Source organism: Scleropages formosus, chromosome 13 (genome assembly GCF_900964775.1).
Source record: "Scleropages formosus chromosome 13, fSclFor1.1, whole genome shotgun sequence".
NCBI classification, from domain to species: Eukaryota; Metazoa; Chordata; class Actinopteri; order Osteoglossiformes; family Osteoglossidae; genus Scleropages; species Scleropages formosus.
In genome coordinates this window covers 1,494,248-1,515,914 of record NC_041818.1, presented here as the reverse complement: position 1 = coordinate 1,515,914, position 21,667 = coordinate 1,494,248, and the positions used below count along the sequence as shown (strand labels likewise).

General features: G+C 40.8%; 1 protein-coding gene across 1 annotated transcript in view; it reads left to right on the top strand.

The window, feature by feature from the left end:
• The window catches only part of unc5a (unc-5 netrin receptor A), a 217,989-nt gene that overhangs the window by 172,419 nt on the left and 23,903 nt on the right, over positions 1-21,667 (top strand). Inside the window, exons 9-12 of the mRNA XM_018746522.2 lie at positions 2,474-2,773; positions 7,708-7,795; positions 9,222-9,390; positions 15,260-15,493. Of these exons, the coding sequence (XP_018602038.2) occupies positions 2,474-2,773; positions 7,708-7,795; positions 9,222-9,390; positions 15,260-15,493 (791 nt within the window). The remainder of the gene's footprint in view (positions 1-2,473; positions 2,774-7,707; positions 7,796-9,221; positions 9,391-15,259; positions 15,494-21,667) is intronic.

The following is a 21,667-nucleotide window of genomic DNA, read 5'->3' as shown; positions in this document are numbered from 1 at the left end:
ATTCTGGGTAAAATTTTAATAAACTAAAATACATATGAAACTTTTTTTCACATTTTCATTCACTTTGAGCTACATTAAAATTAAAATTAATAGATCTACATAGATACAAATAGATATCTATTTTAATAGATAACAATATATATCTATCCACTCAGATTAGCTTGCAGTATAATTTTTAGAATAATTTTGGGTTGTAATTGTCCAAACTGACTTACCGTAGTAGGTTTGTGCAATAAGCAATTCAAAGTTATTGGCTTTCACAGCAAGATATTCTTGGTGGAGCTTTCCTTCTTAAGTAGGTTGGTCACATTATTTTACTTAGATTTAGACAAGATCGACTTTACCTAAGAAATGTCTGGATAGGAAACAGTTAATGTTACTCAAGCTTCATTTTTGCCGACCAAAACATATTTTTATATGACTACCTTTGTAGCAAGTTAGTCAAAACTACAGTTTACAGTTATTATTAATCAAACAATACAAGGAAAGTGCTCACTAACATAAAAAAATACTTTTGAGCAAATTAATATAGTAATTGTTAATAATGTACACTATTAACATTATGGGGGGACGGTGGCGCATGGGACTTGGCCAGGTCCTACTCTCTGGTGGGTCTTGGGTTCGAGTCCTGATTGGAGCACCTTGCGACGGACTGGTGTCCTGTTCTGGGTGTGTCCCATTCCCCTCCAGCCTTACATCCTGTGTTGCCGGGTGAGGCTCAGGCTCGCCGTGACCCCGCCTGGGACAAGCGGCTTCAGCCAGTGTGCGTGCGTGCGTGCGTGTGTTAACATTATACAAAAAAATGTACGTGTTTAGTAATAAATAGCTCAGCCATTGTTACTTGATTTACCCATTATAGAGAGAGGCACACTGAATAATAATGTCATCACCAGAGAAGAGAAAAAATAACACTTAAGTGTCCAGAATATCAGCCATAATGAGTGATAACAAGTCTGCTTCTTGCCCATGGCAATTTAGCAGAATATAAGTTAAAAAATTCAGGTACTTTAAATCAAAATATTCATTCATTTATTCTTTTATTTCTTCTTTCTTTCATTTGTTTATTATTAATAACCACTTGTCCAAAACAGGGTCTAGATGGTGCAGTGTCTATCTTGGATGTGATGCCAGTCCATTGATAGACTAAATCAGAATACTCCTAAAACATGCATGCAATACACTACAAGAATTTCTATAAATCTTTTTGTATGTATGAATTATATAAAATTGTTTCCATTTGATCGGGGGTGCGGTGGCGCAGTGGGTTGGACCGCAGTCCTGCTGTCCGGTGGGTCTGGGGTTCGAGTCCCACGTGGGGTGCCTTGCGGCGGACTGGCGTCCCGTCCTGGGTGTGTCCCCTTCCCCCTCTGGCCTTACGCCCTGTGTTGCCGGGTAGGCTCCGGTTCCCCGTGACCCCGTAAGGGACAAGCGGTTCTGAAAGTGTGTGTGTGTGTGTGTTTCCATTTGCAGTTCAAGGCTCATATTAGACTACACACATTTTCTGAACCACTTGTCCCTCACGGGGTCGCGGGGAACCGGAGCCTACCCGGCAACTCAGGGCGTAAGGCCGGAGGGGGAGGGAACACACCCAGGACGGGACGCCAGTCCGCCGCAAGGCACCCCAAGCGGGACTCAAACCCCAGACCCATCAGAGAGGAGGACCCAGTCCAACCCACTGCGCCACCACTCCCCCTTTTTCATATTAGACTATTCATTATAAAATGAAAAGCTTGATATGGGCCACACGTTGCAAATAAAAATAAATAAATAACTGTATGTTGTGTTCCCAGAAACACTTCTGGTCAGTGAAAGAAGCTTCAATTTCACACAACAACAATGAAAATTAAAATATGATTAATCATCAAATTAATAAGTAAAATTAATAAGTATTATTTTTAATGCATAATTAGTAAGTAATAAGTAATAAATGTTTAATTTAATTTTTAATGCAGCAGTTTTAATTTGGCTTACTTGAGGCTTCTTTGTGTAATTGGACAGCACGTATCAATGGCTCTGAGAAGAACACTTCTTCGGCTGTCAGACATCCTGCAGTATGAAACACCTTGACTAGTTTCAGTGTGTTTATGTGTTGCCAACCCAGTGTTTTTCTGTTTGGGAAGTGCACTGTAATGACTGTGAAAACACCCACAGAAGCAAGTGTGATGTGACTTTATGGATTTCAGGTTTACTATTCTCTGTTTAGCAGTGTCAGAAAAGCTTTTTGTACCGTGACTGCTAAGCTTCCCATAAATGCTTTTTGGGATTGATTTTCAAGCCTGAATGCGAAAGAGAGAGGAAATTGATCAGTTAAAGAAGGACTTATTGTGTGTGTGTGTGTGTGTGTGTGGGGGGGGGGGGGGGGGCGGTGTTAATGCATGCAGGGACATGTTTGCAGAAATAGCTGTGTGGGGCATGTTAACCTCTGCAGCACTGGGAGATTTTCACTGGCCTTTGTCTGTTTCTGTTCTAATAGAGAACTCCCATTTGCTTACCATCCAGCCCGACCTCACCACTACTACAAGCAGCTACCAGGGTAGCCTCCGCTCTCGGCACGAGATCACCGGCAAGTTCTCTGTCACCAACGGGCCCCTTCTGGACCCCCTGCCCAATGGGTCCCACACACTCCATAATGGAAAGCTTCCTTCGGACCCAGCCGAATTCATGAATCGACTCTCCGCTCAGAGTTATTTCAAAACTCTGCCACGTGACACAGCCAACACCTCCTATGGCACCTTCAACTTCCTTGGGGGGCGGCTAACCATACCCAACACAGGTGAGCCCTGACCACACACTCACAAAGTTCTATAGCTCTACGTTTTCACTCAAAAATGCCAGCAAACAGAACACTGCATGTGAAACTGAATACTTTTTCAATGAGACTGTTCTGTGGTGGGTCTGGGATTCGAGTCATGCTTGGGGTGCCTTGCAGCGGACTGGTGTCCCGCCCGGAGTGTGTCCCCTCCCCCTCCAGCCTTGCGCCCTATGTTGCCGGGTTAGGCTCTGGTTTGCCGCGATCCCGCTCAGGACAAGCAGTTGTAGCCATTGTGTGTGTGTGTGTGTGTGTGTGTGTGTGTGTGTGTGTGTGTGTGTCTGTACTTTTTCAGTGTTTGAGGCAGTTGGTACTGTAGTGGCTATAGTTGTTGCCTTTGGACCCAATAGTTGCAGGTTTCAGTCCCGGCTGTATCACCCCGTGCGAGATAATGTTCCTAAATTCCTGCAGTACAATTACGCAGCTGCATAAATGGGTAAATATCTTAGCATTTTCAGTTGCAGTTTCAGTATAAATATATACTGACTATTTTTATTGTAATAATAATTGGTATAGGGGGGTGCGGTGGCGCAGTGGGTTGGACCGCAGTCCTGCTCTCCGGTGGGTCTGGGGTTCGAGTCCCGCTTGGGGTGCCTTGCGACGGACTGGCGTCCCGTCCTGGGTGTGTCCCCTCCCCCTCCAGCCTCACGCCCTGTGTTGCCGGGTAGGCTCCGGTTTCCCATGACCCCGTGAGGGACAAGCGGTTCTGAAAATGTGTGTGTGTGTAATAATTGGTATAGTAATAATGGCCACATCTTTCTATGGCAAAGATGTAACATATTGCATCACTTTGAAAAATATAGACATCTATACTATCTCTCTTCTTATTACAATAAATTGCTCATAATTCGCAGTGTAAACATGTGGCACCTAAGACTCTCAGTGAAACTATACAGTCTTGTCTTTTGATTAAAATTTCATTGAAAGCGCTGGATGGCCAATCCATTGATCTAGAAAAATGTTACCTGAAAAGGCATTTGCATTTTAGATCAAAATCTCCATGGGCTAAAGGTTCAACCTTGGCTGCCTAAATGTTTCGTTTCATCATATTAAGGGCAGGTGTTCCATTCCAGTAAAAGTAGGTTGAGGAGAATTTTCCATTAAAGACTGTCTGAAATGCTGAAAAAACAAGAATCAATATGTTATTAGGTGTAAATATTGTACGAAACAAAACAAACAAGTGTTTGTAGCATTCTCAAACGGGGATAAAAAGTGGGGAAATAGAATGATTATTAATGAGTCACTTCACGTACATTTATTGATCCGGCAGATGTTTTTCTCCCAAATGACATGTAACTCTGAGTCGAATAAAAATGCTTGGAACAACAGACAAAGAACTGTTTGTCTGTACAGACAGACACAAGATAATGAAAGCACAAGTTGTTTTTCTTATACCTTTCTGACATTCATACATACTGCCACAATAAACACTGGATCACCGAGATTCTACTGTGGTCCATAATTTTGTTTTTCTGTATACTAATAGTGTTAAAAATCTCAATACTGCCATTATTTGGACTAAAGAGGGAAAACATTTACTGTTGCATTAGAAAACGCAAAGTGATCCAGTAGCAATATCCTCCTGGAGGCTTTAATTTATTTCTTCACTTGTCCAAAATGTAATTCACAAAAGAAAGAGAACGCTTTATGTTTCTCTGTCTTGCAAGCAAAACCTCAAGCTGAAGACACTCCAGAAACGTATTCACGTTCTTCCATAATTTACTTTGTTTACATCAGCAAAATTGTGTTTTTTAATGTCTGGCAGAGCTTTATACTGACAAAGCACGCATCAAAGAAGTTGCTTCCAACGGTGTTACTGTTCTGGCTGTCAGTTGAGTAAGACAGTCCCCACACAGCACACAACTGTAACACAAGTCACTCTGAGGAGCCCTTTAGAGTTTATTCAAATATCTGATGATGACAGTACAGATTTTCTTGTTGCCACATCAGATATTCTACCTGGCAAAAGGAGTGGTTTTTCAGTATTCATTTGCAGTTCTAAGCAGTGGAAATTATTTTGCCCTATAAAAACAGACGGATTGCTTGTTCAGTAGATGTACCCCTCACATGCAAGACATGCTTGGTTGTTTCATAGCAGAATTAACAACTCACTGCAGTATATCAAATGGTCAGTTGTTCCAGGACATTGAAAGATACACTATGGAAAAATATGACATTGATTCATACAGAGTCATATACATTTACAATACAGACAGTCCCTGGATTACAAACGAGTTCCATTCCTAAGTCTGTCTATAAATCAGATTTGTACGTAAGACAGAACAGTTAGGTTCGGTTAGTATCTAGCGTCACTTAGTCAAATGTTTGTCTTAGTGTATAGTATATAGTGTACCTATCTATGCATGAAAAAGATTAAAGAAACACTAAAACATCTTTAATATAACACACACACACACACACACACACACACACACACACACACACACACACACACACACACACATTTTCAGAACCGCTTGTCTCATACGAGGTCACGGAGCCTACCCGGCGACACAGGGTGTAGGGCCGGAGGGGGAGGGGACACACCCAGGACGGGACGCCAGCCCGCCGCAAGGCACCCCAAGCGGGACTCGAACCCCAGACCCACCGGAGGGCAGGACCCAGTCCAACCCACTGCACCACCGTACCCCCTTTAATATAACAATACAGTAATAATAATAATAATAATCCAATGTAACAGGCCAACGGGCGTAGGTCGATTGATGCACAAACGTAGGTCTTGGGGAGAATCTGATGTCGTAGTTGAGGAGGCGATACAAGTGATAGGAGCCGTGGATGTCAGGAGTGGGAACAAAGGATTAAGGAGAATGAGGGACTTGGAAGGACGGTTAGGTTTTTGTGCGTTCACTTGAGAGCACTCGAGAGACGAATTTTTCAAATGAGATTCTGCAACGAGGGTGTGCAACTATGGCTTCTTTATATCCGCTGCTCTGATTTCGGGCAGGTGTGGACATTCGGGGCGAGGTCGTGGGTGTGACTGTCCAACTGAAAAGAAGGAAGTCTTTGTCTTACCTCGGGCTCACAACTCCAGAAGCTGATAAACTGCTGTAGACGCACAATGTTTTGATGCATGTCGCAAAGTAGTGCCAGTCTGTTATTATGAATCATAATCATAACTCTAATTTTTAATATAGTAGGCTTTACGGGGGTGGTCTATAACTATGAGTTTTACGTAAATGTAAGGGAGTTTCTGAATCCTTTGATAACTAATGAATAAGGCTGTAGTGTATTCTTACATTAAGCTACTGACAGACCTAACCTTTCATAGCTATCCTCGGAAGTGAACAGTAAAATGAGGTAACATTAGGCTATAGCGAAATGTTGACCTCTCACTACGATATTGTGATTTTGAGAAGCAGTTTTGCAATGATTGTTCTCTTGTTACTTCTGCCTGTCTGTGATGTATTACTCCTGTGAAAGCCAGTATTTCTATTGGCTATAACTGCTGCCATTTCCTCCCAAACTCATATTAGATTATAAAGTGTGTAAAAGCAGCTGCATTGTTCAACAAATTTTTCCACTGTACATAATGCATATTCAGTCACCCTCATTATTTTGCCTCCTAAAATCCAGTTTTCTACATATTTTGTCAACAGTTATTAATACCATAATGATGAGTCCAGATGTTCATTTATCTGATCTGCAACATTTGATTCAGCAGAATAAAGAGACACTCTCAAAACTGCACCAGTCATCTCTATGAGAGATGCACTTTATTGCAGGAATCATGTTCCCTATTCTCATTTGTATTCTGGAACTCAGAACACCATCTCACTTGTGTTCTCTTGTGTGTTTCAGTCCTCTGTCTTGCATCATTGTCGTTCTTTTAATTATTTATTTAAATGTCACACATAGCCTTCATCACCCTCAGGCCAGTCCACACACACTGTCACCCACACACATAAGTTTACTTCATGAAATTATTACATGACCCTGCATGAAATTTCCAAAGAGCTCATCATTACCCTATAGATAAGTAAATCTTATAAGATAGACTATAAAATAAATCTTTAATTTACACTTTTATCAAAGGAGTAGAAGAAAGAAGTTAAATATCAAATATAATGCAATGAAAAGATTACTTTCCACTGTTCCAAATGCTGACTTGCATCAGAAATCTGTATATACATTTCTAGAAATTTAGAAGTACTTTTCCAGACAGGTGAAGTGAAACACACCAACACAACTGTACAGCACATCCACACTACTTAGTTTTACCATGAAGGCTGAAAAGACTGATCGAGTGGTTTACCTGTTAGAGTAGCCCATGTGGACAAGTGGAATACCGCACCTTTCAAGCAGCCTTTTATGTTTTGCCGAGGGCCTCAAAGTTCAATCAACAGAGAGTCCATTTCATATTTTGAGTTCTTCGAATTGCAGCCACTTTTTCCCCACTCGCCACTATTCTCTGTGCTTTAACCTGCACATTCTGGAAGAAACACCTTGCAAAAAAGCATAACTACCTGCAAAATAACTGGTATGAAATATGTTTCTGCCCGGCCCTGTGATGCAAATCCTTTTCGGGGAAAATGGCAAAAGAACCTCACAGCTTTGCTGGAATGTTCCTGCTTCACTGTCACCGACCCAGTTTGGAGATGAAGTCATTATAAAGCCTCTGCAATAATATGCCTTTAAGCTGCACCTTTACATGCTGTTGGGAAGACTGATTGCTGGAGAATGTGCCGAGTGTGGCGGATACCGCAGTGTGCTTGATACAGGGCACCATTGACCTTCTCAGCTCATTTGTTCTGATGTAGTTAGCAACCAGACCCTCTTTGCAGCAAGGTGAAAGACAGCACTGTACTAACCATGACAACTAAAAGAGAGCAAGCAGGGCCTCATGCTGTTGTTTTTTCCTCCATTTGTTTGTTTTCTAGGAGTCAGCCTCCTCATCCCACCAGAAGCTATTCCCAGAGGAAAAATATATGAGATTTATCTAACTGTTCAGAGAAAGGAAGATGTACGGTATGTCCATTCCCCTTTCCTTCTGCATGGTTATTGTGGTATAAACAAATGATCACAGGTACTGTACGTCATGTTGCATCAGCGCAATCTGATTCTGCCCAAAACGGAACACAATAACCTTGTGTTCATGGTAATGACTGAGAAAATTGAAAAACCACCCATTTTTCATTATTAATGCTTCATTGTTTATATGTTCTTAACTACTGTAACACACCAGAGCATCGAGTTCCTGAAGTGACCAGACAGGGATTGGTGGTGGGTAAATATATGCCAAATTTCACCCCCCCCATAACTGTTCAACAGTAATAGTAATTGGGCGGCACAGCGCTACAGTGAGTAGCGCTGCTGTCTCACAGCACCTGGGTGGTACAAGAGGACGTGGGTTCGATCCCCGCTCAGTCTTTGTGGAGTTGGCATGTTCTCCCTGTGTCTGCTTAGGTTTCTTCCCACAGTCCAAAGACATGCTGTTCAGGTTCACCCATAGTGTGTGAGTGACAGAGAGAGCGTGTGTGTGTTCCACTAATGTATGGATGAGTGACCCCTTGTAAGTAATGTATCTAGCAGTGTAAGTCACCACAATGAATAAGGTGTGTGGGCTGATAACACTACAGAGAATTCATTGGAAGTCACTTGGAGAAAATCATCTGCTAAATAAGTAAAAGTAATAACCAAACATTGAAACTTGGATGAGAGGGGGCGCGGTGGCGCAGTGGGTTGGACCGCAGTCCTGCTCTCCGGTGGGTCTGGGGTTCGAGTCCCGCTTGGGGTGCCTTGCGATGGACTGGCGTCCCGTCCTGGGTGTGTCCCCTTCCCCCTCCGGCCTTGCGCCCTGTGTTGCCGGGTAGGCTCCGGTTCCCCGCGACCCCGTATGGGACAAGCGGTTCTGAAGATGTGTGTGTGTGTGTGAAACTTGGATTTTTCCTTTTTCTTTTTCCTTGATAAACAACTACCAAGACTGATATAAAACTTAAGAAAACAGGACACAAACAAATTAAATCAACCTTTTAACATAAAGCTCCTAAATCTCCTTTAACTTACTTCAATTCCCTCAAGTTCGCACAAGTTCAAACCTTTATGCATATGCAGTGTTCTCTCAAGCCTCTCCAACTTCAGAAGAAAGGAAAAAAGACTAAAAGCAAGGCCAACTGGAATCTGTAGTCTCTCTTAAAGTTTATTCAAGTTTCCATTTTTTTAAGAATTGGCCACACCTGGTGCTTCCTTTCTCCAAACAAGCCCATTCCTGGTGTCACTGCTAGTCCTGGAAGGGAGTGGGTGTGGACAGGCTTCAGTACCTCAATTTTAGGTGCCTGGTATGTGAGAAGAGGACAGGTGCAGCAGTCAGTAAAGACCACTGAAAGGCACATGTACCTAAGAACTGCTGATGTTTGAAACCGTGGTCCTACAGTGTAGTCAACCTGTGTGTCAGGTTACCCCTGGCTGGCTGCCAGACGCTGCTGAGTCCTGTCGTGAGCTGTGGCCCACCAGGCGTCATGTTGACCCGACCCGTCATTCTCAGCATGGACCACTGCTCAGATGCCAGCCCTGAGAACTGGACCATGAGGTTGAAGAAGCAGTCATATGAGGGCACTTGGGAGGTGGGTATCTGGTACTCTGCAGTCCACATATTACACGTATAGCATAATGCAGTATTCTACCACCTTACAAAGGTCATTTGTTCCTGAAAACCCTTCGTAAAGTGAGGTTTACAGTTGTGATGCATTACTGCCAAACCCTTCGTAAGGTAAATTTTCATAACTGAGTGGAAATTACGATTAGTTTCAAAAGCAAATCTTTAATGTGTTCCCAAATCCCATTAAATTGGACACAGTTACTTCACTCGTTAACATTAGTTATTATAACACAACAAAGCAGTGCAGTTCCCCTTCATTTATTACTCTATAATACAGAACATCAGTCTGCCTGCGCTTATTCAGCCCTTTCATAACTGTTATGTACCGTATACTATTGACAAACATTCACAAACATTAATATATGTACAGTACATATGATATTCAATGTATTAATTCAACCTTTCATACAAAAAAAAAAAATCAAAAAGACAAAAGAAATTAACAAAAGCAATGCAAATGAACTGACACACAAGCTGACTTGGTTTTGCACTGTCCAAACAGGCGAGAAAAAGGGCACATGGTAATGCTGGTCTTACACTGCTCAGCTGGAGGGAGGTGCACAATACCCAAATTATGAGTGTAAAGTCAAATTCTCGCAACCCGAATGGGTGTATCTCAGGGTATGACAATGGAATTAAACCATCAGTTGCCAGCTCTTAACTATAACATTTGCAGCTTTAATAGCAGTATACAGTAAGTGTTATTGTATAAGAAATAATGAAAGTACTTGTAACAACTGCATTAATATTGAGGAGTGATTTTGGCATTATACTATTATCCAAGTATAATAATTTGTTTGAAGAAAATAAAAGTGGAAATCATACCTGTTGCATAGCAACAAGGTTATTTTTAGTGTTATGCATAGCTCTATACAACTAGGGTAATGTTATAGGCTAATTTTATTTCACATTTTTTCTTTATTTGGGTTATCATAGGTTCTAATTTTGGACAAAGCGCTGACTTTGTCCAGTAGAGGTGTATGAAGGCCTTAGTGCCCAGGCCAGGATTTGCTCAGCATGCCGTGCTGGAGGTGGACAGGCACTGGGATCCTCTTTCATGTTAGATATCGTGCATAAATTATTCAGGCCCCTTGGTGTGGTAGCGGCAGGGTGTCTGCACGATGAATTGGCCTGTCTGAGACTCGGGTTAGAGGACCGCATTTAATCTTCCCAGACCCAGATATAGCCAGTAGGCCACAGGTTGGGAACAGGGGAAGAGGCCACAGACAAATCAAAGTTTGTCCTGCTGAAGATAGAAAATGGCCTTCAGGACAAAGTAATTTATTTTACCGGAAAATACATATTTTATAAATAGAACAGAAAGAAGAAGAGTGGAGATCTATTGTTTTCCCAAAAGAGAAAAAAACAGAGCTCTACAACCAAATTAAACAAAATTATTAAGTCAGAGTTTGTTCCTGTGCTGGATGTTTCTATGTTATTAGCAACATGATATGCCTAATCCAGTTTGTCGACATTTGACCATGTTGCACCTTCTGTGAACTGATCCATGAAAGCTACCTTAGACACAGGCCTTAGCTAAACAAACCAAAAATTAATAAAATTATGTTTTCTTTTTTTTTTAACAAGCATAGGTGATGTGAGACACGGAGCTGAGTAGGGAACATTTAGACGCTTAGAGGATCACTGATCTGCTGGCCTTCACCTAATAGGACCTGCTCAACACTGATGCAGAACTTCCTCCAAGTCTCAGTGTACATCTACAGCTACACCCTGTTTATAGCAGTTTTATGCATGGAAACCTTAACATTTTCATGTAATTCTCTTGCCAGAAATTTTAATTACTAAAGAAAAACCTTTAATACACCATATTGTTGTGAAGTATGCAGTTCTCTAATAACAGAATGAAATGACCAGCTCATCACATTTACTGCTGGATCTGCTGAATTTACAGGTCTCAGTAATTCTTCCAGTTTTAATTTAGCAGAATTTCCCTCACATGCAGGCTTTCAAGCTCGCACAGACATACTGTACACACCTGTACAGACATTCAAACATGAGTTAATTCAATGCAGTGATACCTCTATTATGAGGCTTAGTGGACCAGATCGGAGCAATCTTAAATTGTGAGAGTTTGTTAATGTGAATAGTATCTATGCAGAGACCTCCGTAACACAATTCATTTGGCTTTGGATTTGTATTTCAGCTTCTGTGACACATCGCTTCCCACATCACAACACTCCACTGCCCTTTGCTTTCACAGACTTACTGTAGATTGTTTGAAATGACAAATGTTTTACCCATAATTATGTTAATTCAAAGCCAAAAAGTATATTCGCACCTGAAACATTTATTAATTTAGTGTCATACTTTTCTACTTTTTGCTCAAGTGAATGTTTCACCCAGAGACTTAGACCTTTACATACAGATACAAGCCTTGAAGCAAAATGTGTCAAATTCCACCGTTTTTGCCAGTAGAACTGCTAGTAAATAAACAGCAATGGTGTGATGTAAGTTTATGGAGCAATTAGAAGGTCAGGAGGAGAACTGGGATTGAGACCCCTCCTGAATGTTTATGAAGATTGAGCAGTTCTCATGGGCATGGGATGTTCATTCCACCACAGTGGAGTGAAAACCAAGAACCGGCTCTTTATTTGGGACCCATATTGAGTGGGATCACTGAAGAGCCGGAAGTAGAGGAGCACACCGCTGGGTTATAGTGATCCAGTTTTGTGGGTATTGGAATGCAGATCCATGGTGTTGACCTTGACATTAACAGCAACAGGAAACTTATGGAGAGAAACAAAGAGAGGAGATGCATGGAAACGCTTTGCCTGGTCAAACTTGTAATGGTTTACTGTAATAAATTACTTGCCCAAAGCACATTTATCCATTAATACAGTATAACAGGTTATATTCTACGGGACCCATTCTGGATAAGTTCCTTTCTCAAGGGTATTGCAAAAGGAGTAGGATTCAAACCCATGTCCTTTTATTGCAAGGCTGACAGCCTTAACCACTTCACTACCTACTGCCCCAAATGAAGTTGTATCATTCCTTTTCCATTTGGCTCACACCTTTTTCCAAAATGGTTTACAACTGTCTACCATTTTGAATAGCAGAGTATTTATAATTATTTATACTAGAGCAGTTCAGGGTAAATGTCTTTCTCAAAGGAAATACAACAGTGGCAAGGATAGAATATGGACAACCTTTAGGTTACAAGTCGTTACCCTTAACTGCTGCAGTGCTGACTGTTCCATAAAAAGAAAATTCAGACATAAAGAAACACTATCCAAATAACTAATAAACAAAACAGACAATCAATTCACACACACACACACACACACACACACACACACACACACACACACATTTTCAGAATCGCCTGTCCCATATGGGGTTACGGGGAACCGGAGCCTACCCGGTAACACAGGGCATAAGGCCGGAGGGGGAGGGGGCACACCCAGGACGGGGCAGTCAATTCAAATACTCTAAATATTAAGAAAGGTAGCAAACACTGGCTTCAATACATTTATTCAGCGGGTGAATTACTTCTAGTTACGTGCTGTGTAACATAGCTCTTAAATAATGACGTCGACATTCTGATTAAAAAGGACATTTGGTATCTAATAAGCGAACACTCTGCTAGCTAGCTACCTAATGGCCGAGAAGCAGCAACGTACTGTAACTCCGTGTTCTTTAAGGTCGGACATGTAGTTCATGTAGACTGACCAACCTATTTTACCAATGCACGTGGGAATGTATTCTGCGTGACCTTTGGTGTGCACTCGAGTGGTTAATGTTGTAACGATTTCAGTGTTACTTTTTCACTCAGATTCTAAACGGATAATAAACCTTGTATTGTTGAGGGACTGAATTTGTTTTATTCCTGTTGGATTTTGTCATTAGTCAGTGTATATCGATATTGATTTGGCTGCTGTGTTAGTGGTTTACCAGAAGCTACAGATGGCAGAGATAAAGCACTTGAATGATGAAGAAAAAGCTTGTTTTTGTTGTTGAAGAGGAACATTTAGTTTGTTGACCGAGATTGCAGTAGGTCACTTATCTGTGCAGTACATATTTTTTCCCACATAGTACAGCACTACGTAGTAAAGTAATATCTAGCCTGTTTATGAAATACTGTGACTTGTTAGCACAGTTAATAAGGTCTCATTTTTATTTTCCCTTTAACCACCTGTCCTTTGATGTCACCAACACTTACCAGCAGATTATCAATTATCTGTCTGCTTTTGACATTTACGTAATGCAGTAAATGCAGACTCTTTGTAGCTAAATAACTCCAAATTATAGTTGCAGTGTACATCTGACAAGAAAATATAACATTGTTTTCCTAATGAAATGGATTTCGAAAAAGTCATTGCAATAAACAACATGATTATAACAAAGACATGTGGTGATGTATGGGCTGGAAAAATGTTGATCCAACAATTTATTATTTATCCCCCCCCCCCCCCGTCCAACATCCCTGCTGCAGCTTGGTTTATAGAAGTATTGAAGGAAAAGCAAAAAATTACCCAAGCAGAGCTGCACAATTATTGCATATTCATTATTTCCTGAGGTTTAGCATCTGCACATGCTAATTCACAGTATACTTTTTACAGTGGAAAAACATTTTGAAAAGCTGAATACAAATTGTTCCCATTTAGAACCTTTTCGAAATGCTTGATTCCAGCAGCATAGCATACCCTGGTCAATGATGCTGGCTGCTCGACATGCCTATTGTTCAGCTACTGTCCAGTGCCTCCTCCCCCTCCTACCTCCCTGGCTTGCAGAGCCACAATGCATTTCTTCTGATTTATAGTATGGTGCAGAGTGACATGTTCTCTTCCTGAAACTATTATTTATAGTCAAAAAATGTAAAAAAAAAAAAAGTTAAAGTTCACTGTTATTTTGAGTTCTTGTAACAAACAGGAACCTTAAAACACAAAACTACTCACATCTTAAGGAGTGAATGTACAAGGTAGACAATTATTTTTATAGGCAACAAAGTAATAATTAGAAATACTATACAGATTACGTTCTGAATGGTTGAAAGGGAGCATTAAATTGTTGGCTAAATTTGAACTTGCATAAGTTTGAATTATTATGGTAATAACAATTACTATACTGTAATTATAGAGATAAAAAAAGATTTATAGCTCAAGTGGTTCAGTTTCCTGTTTAGCTGATCAAGCTCTGCATTTTCGGTGCAGACATTTTATTGCTGACAGAGGTCAATGCTGATGACATTGTCTCACCAGATAAAATGTTTGCACCAAAAATGCCAAGTTCAAAGATTTTATACAGCATCATAATAATTACAACTTACTATATTATAATAATGAATAAGATATAACAGTATACTATGATTATGTTTACTAATGTTGATACATAAAACAGTGGCGATTAGTAGGAAGAATATTAGCTGTAGCTACAGAGGCAGTGAGGCTTTATGTGTCAGGGCTGCAGGAACTGGTAATGGCAGCTGAGTCAAGAGAAGAGAGGAGCTAGTGCTCCATACATGTTGTGCAGAAATTACTGTTGTACACCAATTCTCAGTAACAGCAGGGATTTGTACGTTGAGCTGGTGGGCAGGTCTCCAATAGACAGAACTGGCATGGATGTGTAACCAGGGTGAGCTGGTAGCATAGCCGATAGAGCTACTGCCTTTCGATCTAAAGGTCACAGGTCTGATCCCAACCTCCGAATGTAGTACCCTTGAGTGAGGTATTTACTCTATGTTGCTCTAGTAAAATTACCCAGCTGTATAAATGGCTAAAGAATTTTAAGTTCCTGTGGAGAAAAGCATCAGCTAAGTGAGTAAATGTAACCACGACAACTGTCGTAATGATGCTTCTGTGCCATGTCCACAGGATGTGCTGCAGGTTGGAGAAGAGCTGCCCTCTGACCCTTATTACTGTCAGCTAGAGGCGGAGACTTGCCGCATCTTCACTGAGCAGCTGGGCCGCTTTGCCCTTGTTGGAGAGTCCCTCAGCATGGTTGCCGCCAAGCGCCTCAAGCTTCTTCTCTTTGCCCCTGCGTACTGCACCACACTGGAATACAGCATCCGCGTCTACTGCATGGATGACACCCAGGATGTACTGAAGGTGAGGCACCCTCGTCTGATGGGTCATCCTACAAGGCAAGTTTTCACCACACAACCTGTAACATTCATATTACCTTATGTGCATCATTCTGGACGGTATCATTCTTCATCTATCCATATCCTCAATGATGTCTATGGAAGTGTTTCCTAGAGCACTCCAGCAAGTGCAAATCGGTGTCCCGTCTGCAAGATAGTTAGAAGCTAATGCCAAACATGTGCCCTCAAGAACCCAAGCAGCCTGTCAAGATTTCATTTGAATGAGTAATTAGTAATTAGTAATAAGGGAACCTGGCTGAGTACCCTCAGTACTTCCCACTCACTCCACTGTAATACCAGCAGTACAGAGAAATCCACCAAGTGCTTTGTCTTGAAGAGACCTGATGACTCCACTTCACAAAAGCCCACCTGAGAGGCTGAACTATGAGGGAGGGTCGGTGGTGGAGCACAACTTTTATGTAAAGACACTGCCCTTGAAACAAAGAGCACCTACACAGAATGGAGCATCTGTGCCTCCCAATGCAGTGTGCTGTATAAGGATACAGAGCCAAGATGGAAATGAGCTGCCTTTCAGCAACCCTAAGCATCCCACAAGTGTTTAACGGTAGGGCTCTCGACATTTGAGTTTCAGAAAGGAAAGGACAAAAAAGCATCAATTTGTTGAAAGGTCACCCTCATCCTTGTTGCAGGGAAGCTTTTTCTGTCCATATGTAGTGACAAGTGTCTTAAAATACCATCACCTTTGACTGACCGTGATTTAATGTACAACTGTCATCTTGCTGTATACCTGTACACCTCCCGCCATCAGCAGTTTCTTACACGTGCATGTTACATGGTACTACCAGGCTTCATAAAACAATACAAGCTGTATAATTAAATAGAGCCTTAGCAAAGCATTCATTGTGAGCATTGATGTGTTCAAAGGTAGGCTTTTTCCTTAGTGGAGTATTACCCAGCTATTCAGCAAATAACTGTTTCCTGTTGCACATGTATCTCTACTGCAGTTCCTTTATTTAGAAAGCATAATCATCTATCCTTAAAATATTTCAGCTTTTATGTATTTTGTCTGTTTCTCAATACTGACATAGAACGCCACATTCACAATGATTAGAGTGCTTTCCTGTGAGTCACGTAAAAGAAGCGCACGCATCCTTCAAATAATGGGGTTAATTTGTTTTGTGAAATAACCCCATTAGGTGAATTCCAGAGACAGTACATTTACCATTCCTACTTAGTTAAAAAAAAAAAAAAAAAGAAAAACATTACTAGATTAAAAATATCACTTGGAAATTAATTGAAATGCAAAAACAAATTTTATTTTTATGTCTGACAAGGACAAAAGCATATTTTACTTATAATTTATTTTTATATCTAGCTTGTTTTGGTGTTTTAATTTAATAGATTATCAGTAATGACAGCAAGTAGTGGGGTACAGTGGTCCAGATTTTTGTGTTTTCAACATGAATTAAAGTATCGAACTTTTCTCTATGAAGGAAACCCTGTGCTCATAACGTAGTACTGTCTTTTGGAAGATTTTATTGTCTTATTTATATCCTTTTGGGAAAGCTGTTATTCCTGGATAGCTTGTGTTTTACACTATACAGCTCTCATTTTAAAGTGCTTCACTGGTGAGTGCTCAGTTCTCCAATTTTGAAACAACACATTGTTAATTTCAGAAGCAGGTGTCTGCACAGTGTGTGGCGTGTGTGTGTGTGTGCGTGTGTGTGTGTGTGTGTGCGTGTGTGTGTGTGTGTGTGTGTGTGTGTGTGTTTCATCACACAGCAGCTGCACAGCATTAAAAGTGTTCCTTTGAAAACATGCCACTGGCTGCAATAACACAAAAGCAACTGGTCCTGTTATCAGTACTTGTTCCACTGCATATGAAACTGAAATAATCTAGTAACTGGCACAACAATCATTATGTTACTGTATTAAAAATGATATATACTTTATGAGCTATTATTCTGTTTTTTTGTACAGGACCTCAGTATATGAGGATTAAGTGAACATTCTTATGTCCATTTTTTATGTTTTATCTTCTTAGAAAAACTATTCTGGTAATTTGTGCACTAATTATTTAGTGATGTTTGATGTCTTAAAAGTAGCGAAATACCAACTTGTTTGGTAATAAATATGACCAGTTATCTTCTGTACAGTGTTCCCAATACAGGTCTTAACCAAAGAAAGTCATTCTCTACTTTTCATTCCACAGTATTTCTTTTCACCCAATAATAATACATTCAGGAGGATTTTAGAGCGATTTTGTCAGTAAGCAGATATGTTGTGTTGGAGGATTAACTAAGTGCTCTGGGGCAATAACTGAACAAAAACCTGTTAATGTATTGTTGTCATTATGCACCAGAGTAGACCCTTTTAAACCATAATTACACAAATGAAATGTGAGCTTAAACTTGGAATTAATGCTTTAAATGATTGTTCATAAATAAATAAGATGCCAGCTGTTTGACTGGTTTACCTTGTGAATTTCAACTCTCAAGCCTCACATGCCAAGCCAAAGTTTAAAGTAATGTTTTATACTGTGACGAAAAAATTTTAAGTGTGCAATATTCTTTTGTTAGAAATTTTTAAAAAGAAGATAAGTTCAGGTGTTGGGTAAGATAAAATAAGACTAAAATTACTGTAATTGCAATAATCATTTCAGTGAATTATATTAGCGGGGGGGCGCGGTGGCGCAGTGGGTTGGACCAGGTCCTGCTCTCTGGTGGGTGTGGGGTTCGAGTCCCACTTGGGGTGCCTTGTGACAGACTGGCGTCCCGTCCTGGGTGTGTCCCCTCCCTCTCCAGCCTTACGCCCTGTGTTGCCAGGTTAGGCTCTAGCTCCCTGCAACCCCAAATGGGACAAGCGGTTCAGAAAATGTGTGTGTGTGTGTGTGTGTGTGTGTGTGTGTGTGTGTGTGTGAATTATATTATAGATGTACAAAACATTACAAATTGTATATATTATTTCTCAGTTCCTGCACTCTGAATTCAGACAGGGTTCGAATCCAGCTCAGTCTGTGTGGAGTTTGCATTCCTCCATGTTCTCATGCATTTCCTCCCACAGTCAAGAGACACTTTGTGACAATTCGCATGGTCAACGGACCAGATGATGCAGGGGTCGGGTTGGAGGTGCAAGTGAAGTTATTTGTGGTGAGTGCACTCCATGGGGACTGGGCCTTAGGAGACCAGGTGAATTCCTCCATGTGAAGTGACAAAACAAGGTGCATGCAAATCTCACAGTGAAAGTACTCTGGACTGTCCCACATGTTTCAGGTAAAATTGTGATTTAATTGTTCATAAGGTTGGTGTGTGCCTGTGACTGCCATATGATGGAATGACCAGGCTGTACACTGTCTTATGCCCTGTTTTCTGGGATAGGCTCCAGGCCATCACCACCCTGAACAAGAAGTTAGTGATAATAGATTTAAAAATAATTACAGTAACATTATGTTGTAATGTTTACGTTTTAGTCTGGACTGTCAATGATCATGTTCTTTGCATATGATGAACATTTTTATTCTAAGGCATTGTTTTCGTTGCACACACACACACACACACACACACACACACACACACACACACACATTTTTTGAACCGCTTGTCCCATACGGGGTCGCGGGGAGCCGGAGCCTACCCGGCAACTCAGGGCATAAGGCCAGAAGGGGAGGGGACACACCCAGGACGGGACGCCAGTCGGTCGCAAGGCACCCCAAGCAGGACTCAAACCCCAGACCCACCAGAGAGCAGGGCCCGGTCCAACCCACTGTGCCACCCCCCCTTGTTTTTGTTGCAAGTTTCAGTATTTAATGAAGAAAACTTGTTTATTCCCACTTTACTTCTTAAAGTTTTTGTTAGTGACAGTTCATGAAACATAACTAGTTTGTTTCATTACAGCGTGTTTAATTTGAATTTTCACCTTATGAAAGAAAACAGATTTACTCCCAGTGCTTCACATCACCAGAAGATATCTGAGAACACAAGTATTCTTGACAGCCACAATTAAATCAAAACATTAGAATTTCCTAAAGAAAAAATCTGATATTCAGTACTGCACATATTGGAGTAAAACTTTAACATTACAAATTGACCAACTCCTGTCTTCACTTGTATAATTTGGAACAGTCGAGAGTTGAGGAGCACTGTCATTGACCTAAGTAATGGACCAAATAATGTAGAAATTATAATTTGAAAAGAATGCACAGAAAAATTAAAAAATTTTTTGCTCCTTGCTTCATTTATTCTGTAAAGTGTAATTACTGTTTACACAGCTATGCAAATTAGCCGTCTGCTTTGCGGACAGTTTGGTGTAACCATTGCTAATAGATGGGAGCGCTTTCCCCAATTATCTGCTCAGTCTTTTTTTAACAATGGATTTGGAAGGATTGTTTATTTGTTTCTGCTTTTAATTAGAAAACTGAGTTTGAGCTTTCAACAATAAAAACATACAAATGTGTTCCCTACCTTTGTCTTTTTGTCTATAAAGTATATATTTTTGCTAATAAAACCTAAACAGTGGAAATATATTGACAGTTTGCAGTTTGTTGAAGGAGCATGTCAGTGTTTTTAGATAAATGTTGTTTTGGATAAAAAAAAAGTGGGTAGTTTAAATAGACAATTTAGGGAAAATACACACACATTTTCAGAACCACTTGTTCCATACAGGGTCGCGGGGAACCGGAGCCTACCCGGTAACACAGGGCGTAAGGCCGGAGGGGGAGGGGACACACCCAGGACGGCACCCCAAGCAGGACTCTAACCCCAGACCCACCAGAGAGCAGGACCCGGTCCAACCCACTGCACTTAGGGAAAATAACTTTTTATTAATAGCACACATTCTCCTGACAACCAGGTTAATGGTAAAAGTAGAAATGATATATAAATTGATTGGCATTGGACGTATATCATTAACCGGTTTGACATTAAACATATTACTGTTTACTGTTTTATTTTCATTGTTTACCACAAGAGAGCAACAGCTACACTGAAATCATCTGCACCTTTACAAAGTCAGAATACAGACAGTCCCTGACTTGCATAAATCTGTTACATAGTCTGAGGAAAGTGTGAGGAAATTAAAAATATATATTTGAATTGCCCAAACTCAATTGTAAATTAAGTGAATTGTAAAACATTCAGGGGGCATGGTGGCGCAGTGGGTTGGACCGGGTCCCGCTCTCTAGGGTGTCTGGGGTTCGAGTCCCGCTTGGGGTGCCTTGTGACAGACTGGCGTCCCGTCCTGGGTGTGTCCTCTCCCCCTCCAGCCTTACGCCCTGAGTTGCTGGGTTAGGCTCCGGTTCCCTGCGACCCCATATAGGACAAGCGGTTCAGAAAATGTGTGCATGCGTGTGTGTGAAACATTCAACGCACGCAATGCATATGACCTGTGTAGCATGCCATGCAAGAGGCATCTTTCCAGTCACCATGTGTTTCTCATTGTAAGACATCTTCAGTGCACAGTAATTACAGTATTTTCAATGTTTCAATTATTGCATGATGGATTCTGCTCATATGAAAGAGCATGTGAAAGGAAGAACATCCATGAAATCAGCAATAAAAACAGAAAGACATGAAGGTGCCATTAGTGAGATGGAAAAATTACTAACAACGTGGATGGAAGACCACATCCAGAAATACTTTCCACTATGGCTAATGATGATCCAAACAATGACATAAAGCCTTTTTGAGGACCTGAAGGGCAAATATCCTGAAGGTATGCAGTCTGTGCCGGTTTTCATAATGTTTTTTCCTTGGTAATTTATTGTGCTACCTGTACTACATGTTTTAAATGTTTGTGCTATAGTTGTGCATAGAATAATAGATTCTTATTTCTTTAATCCTCTGAAATAGGCTAGTAGGGGAAGGGGCAAATCCGTCTTGCATAAAATTTGACTTACGTAAGGGTCTGTGAAACAGAACCTTTACATAAGTCGAGTATTGTCTGTAGCTGTGTTGGTGAAATTTCATCTGTGACTCAGATGTTAAAGCTGTCCAAATGCTATAGATATTGTTACAGGGAAAGTGGATTAAAATAAATTCTGTCATGAGTTGATTTAATATTACAAATTTTACCGAAAAGTTGCAAACTGCAGCCATAGTTTGATTCGTCAAATGTCAGGCCAATATGTGAAATTTATGAAACTCAATTGTTTTTTTTCTGTGGGGGGCGCGGTGGCGCAGTG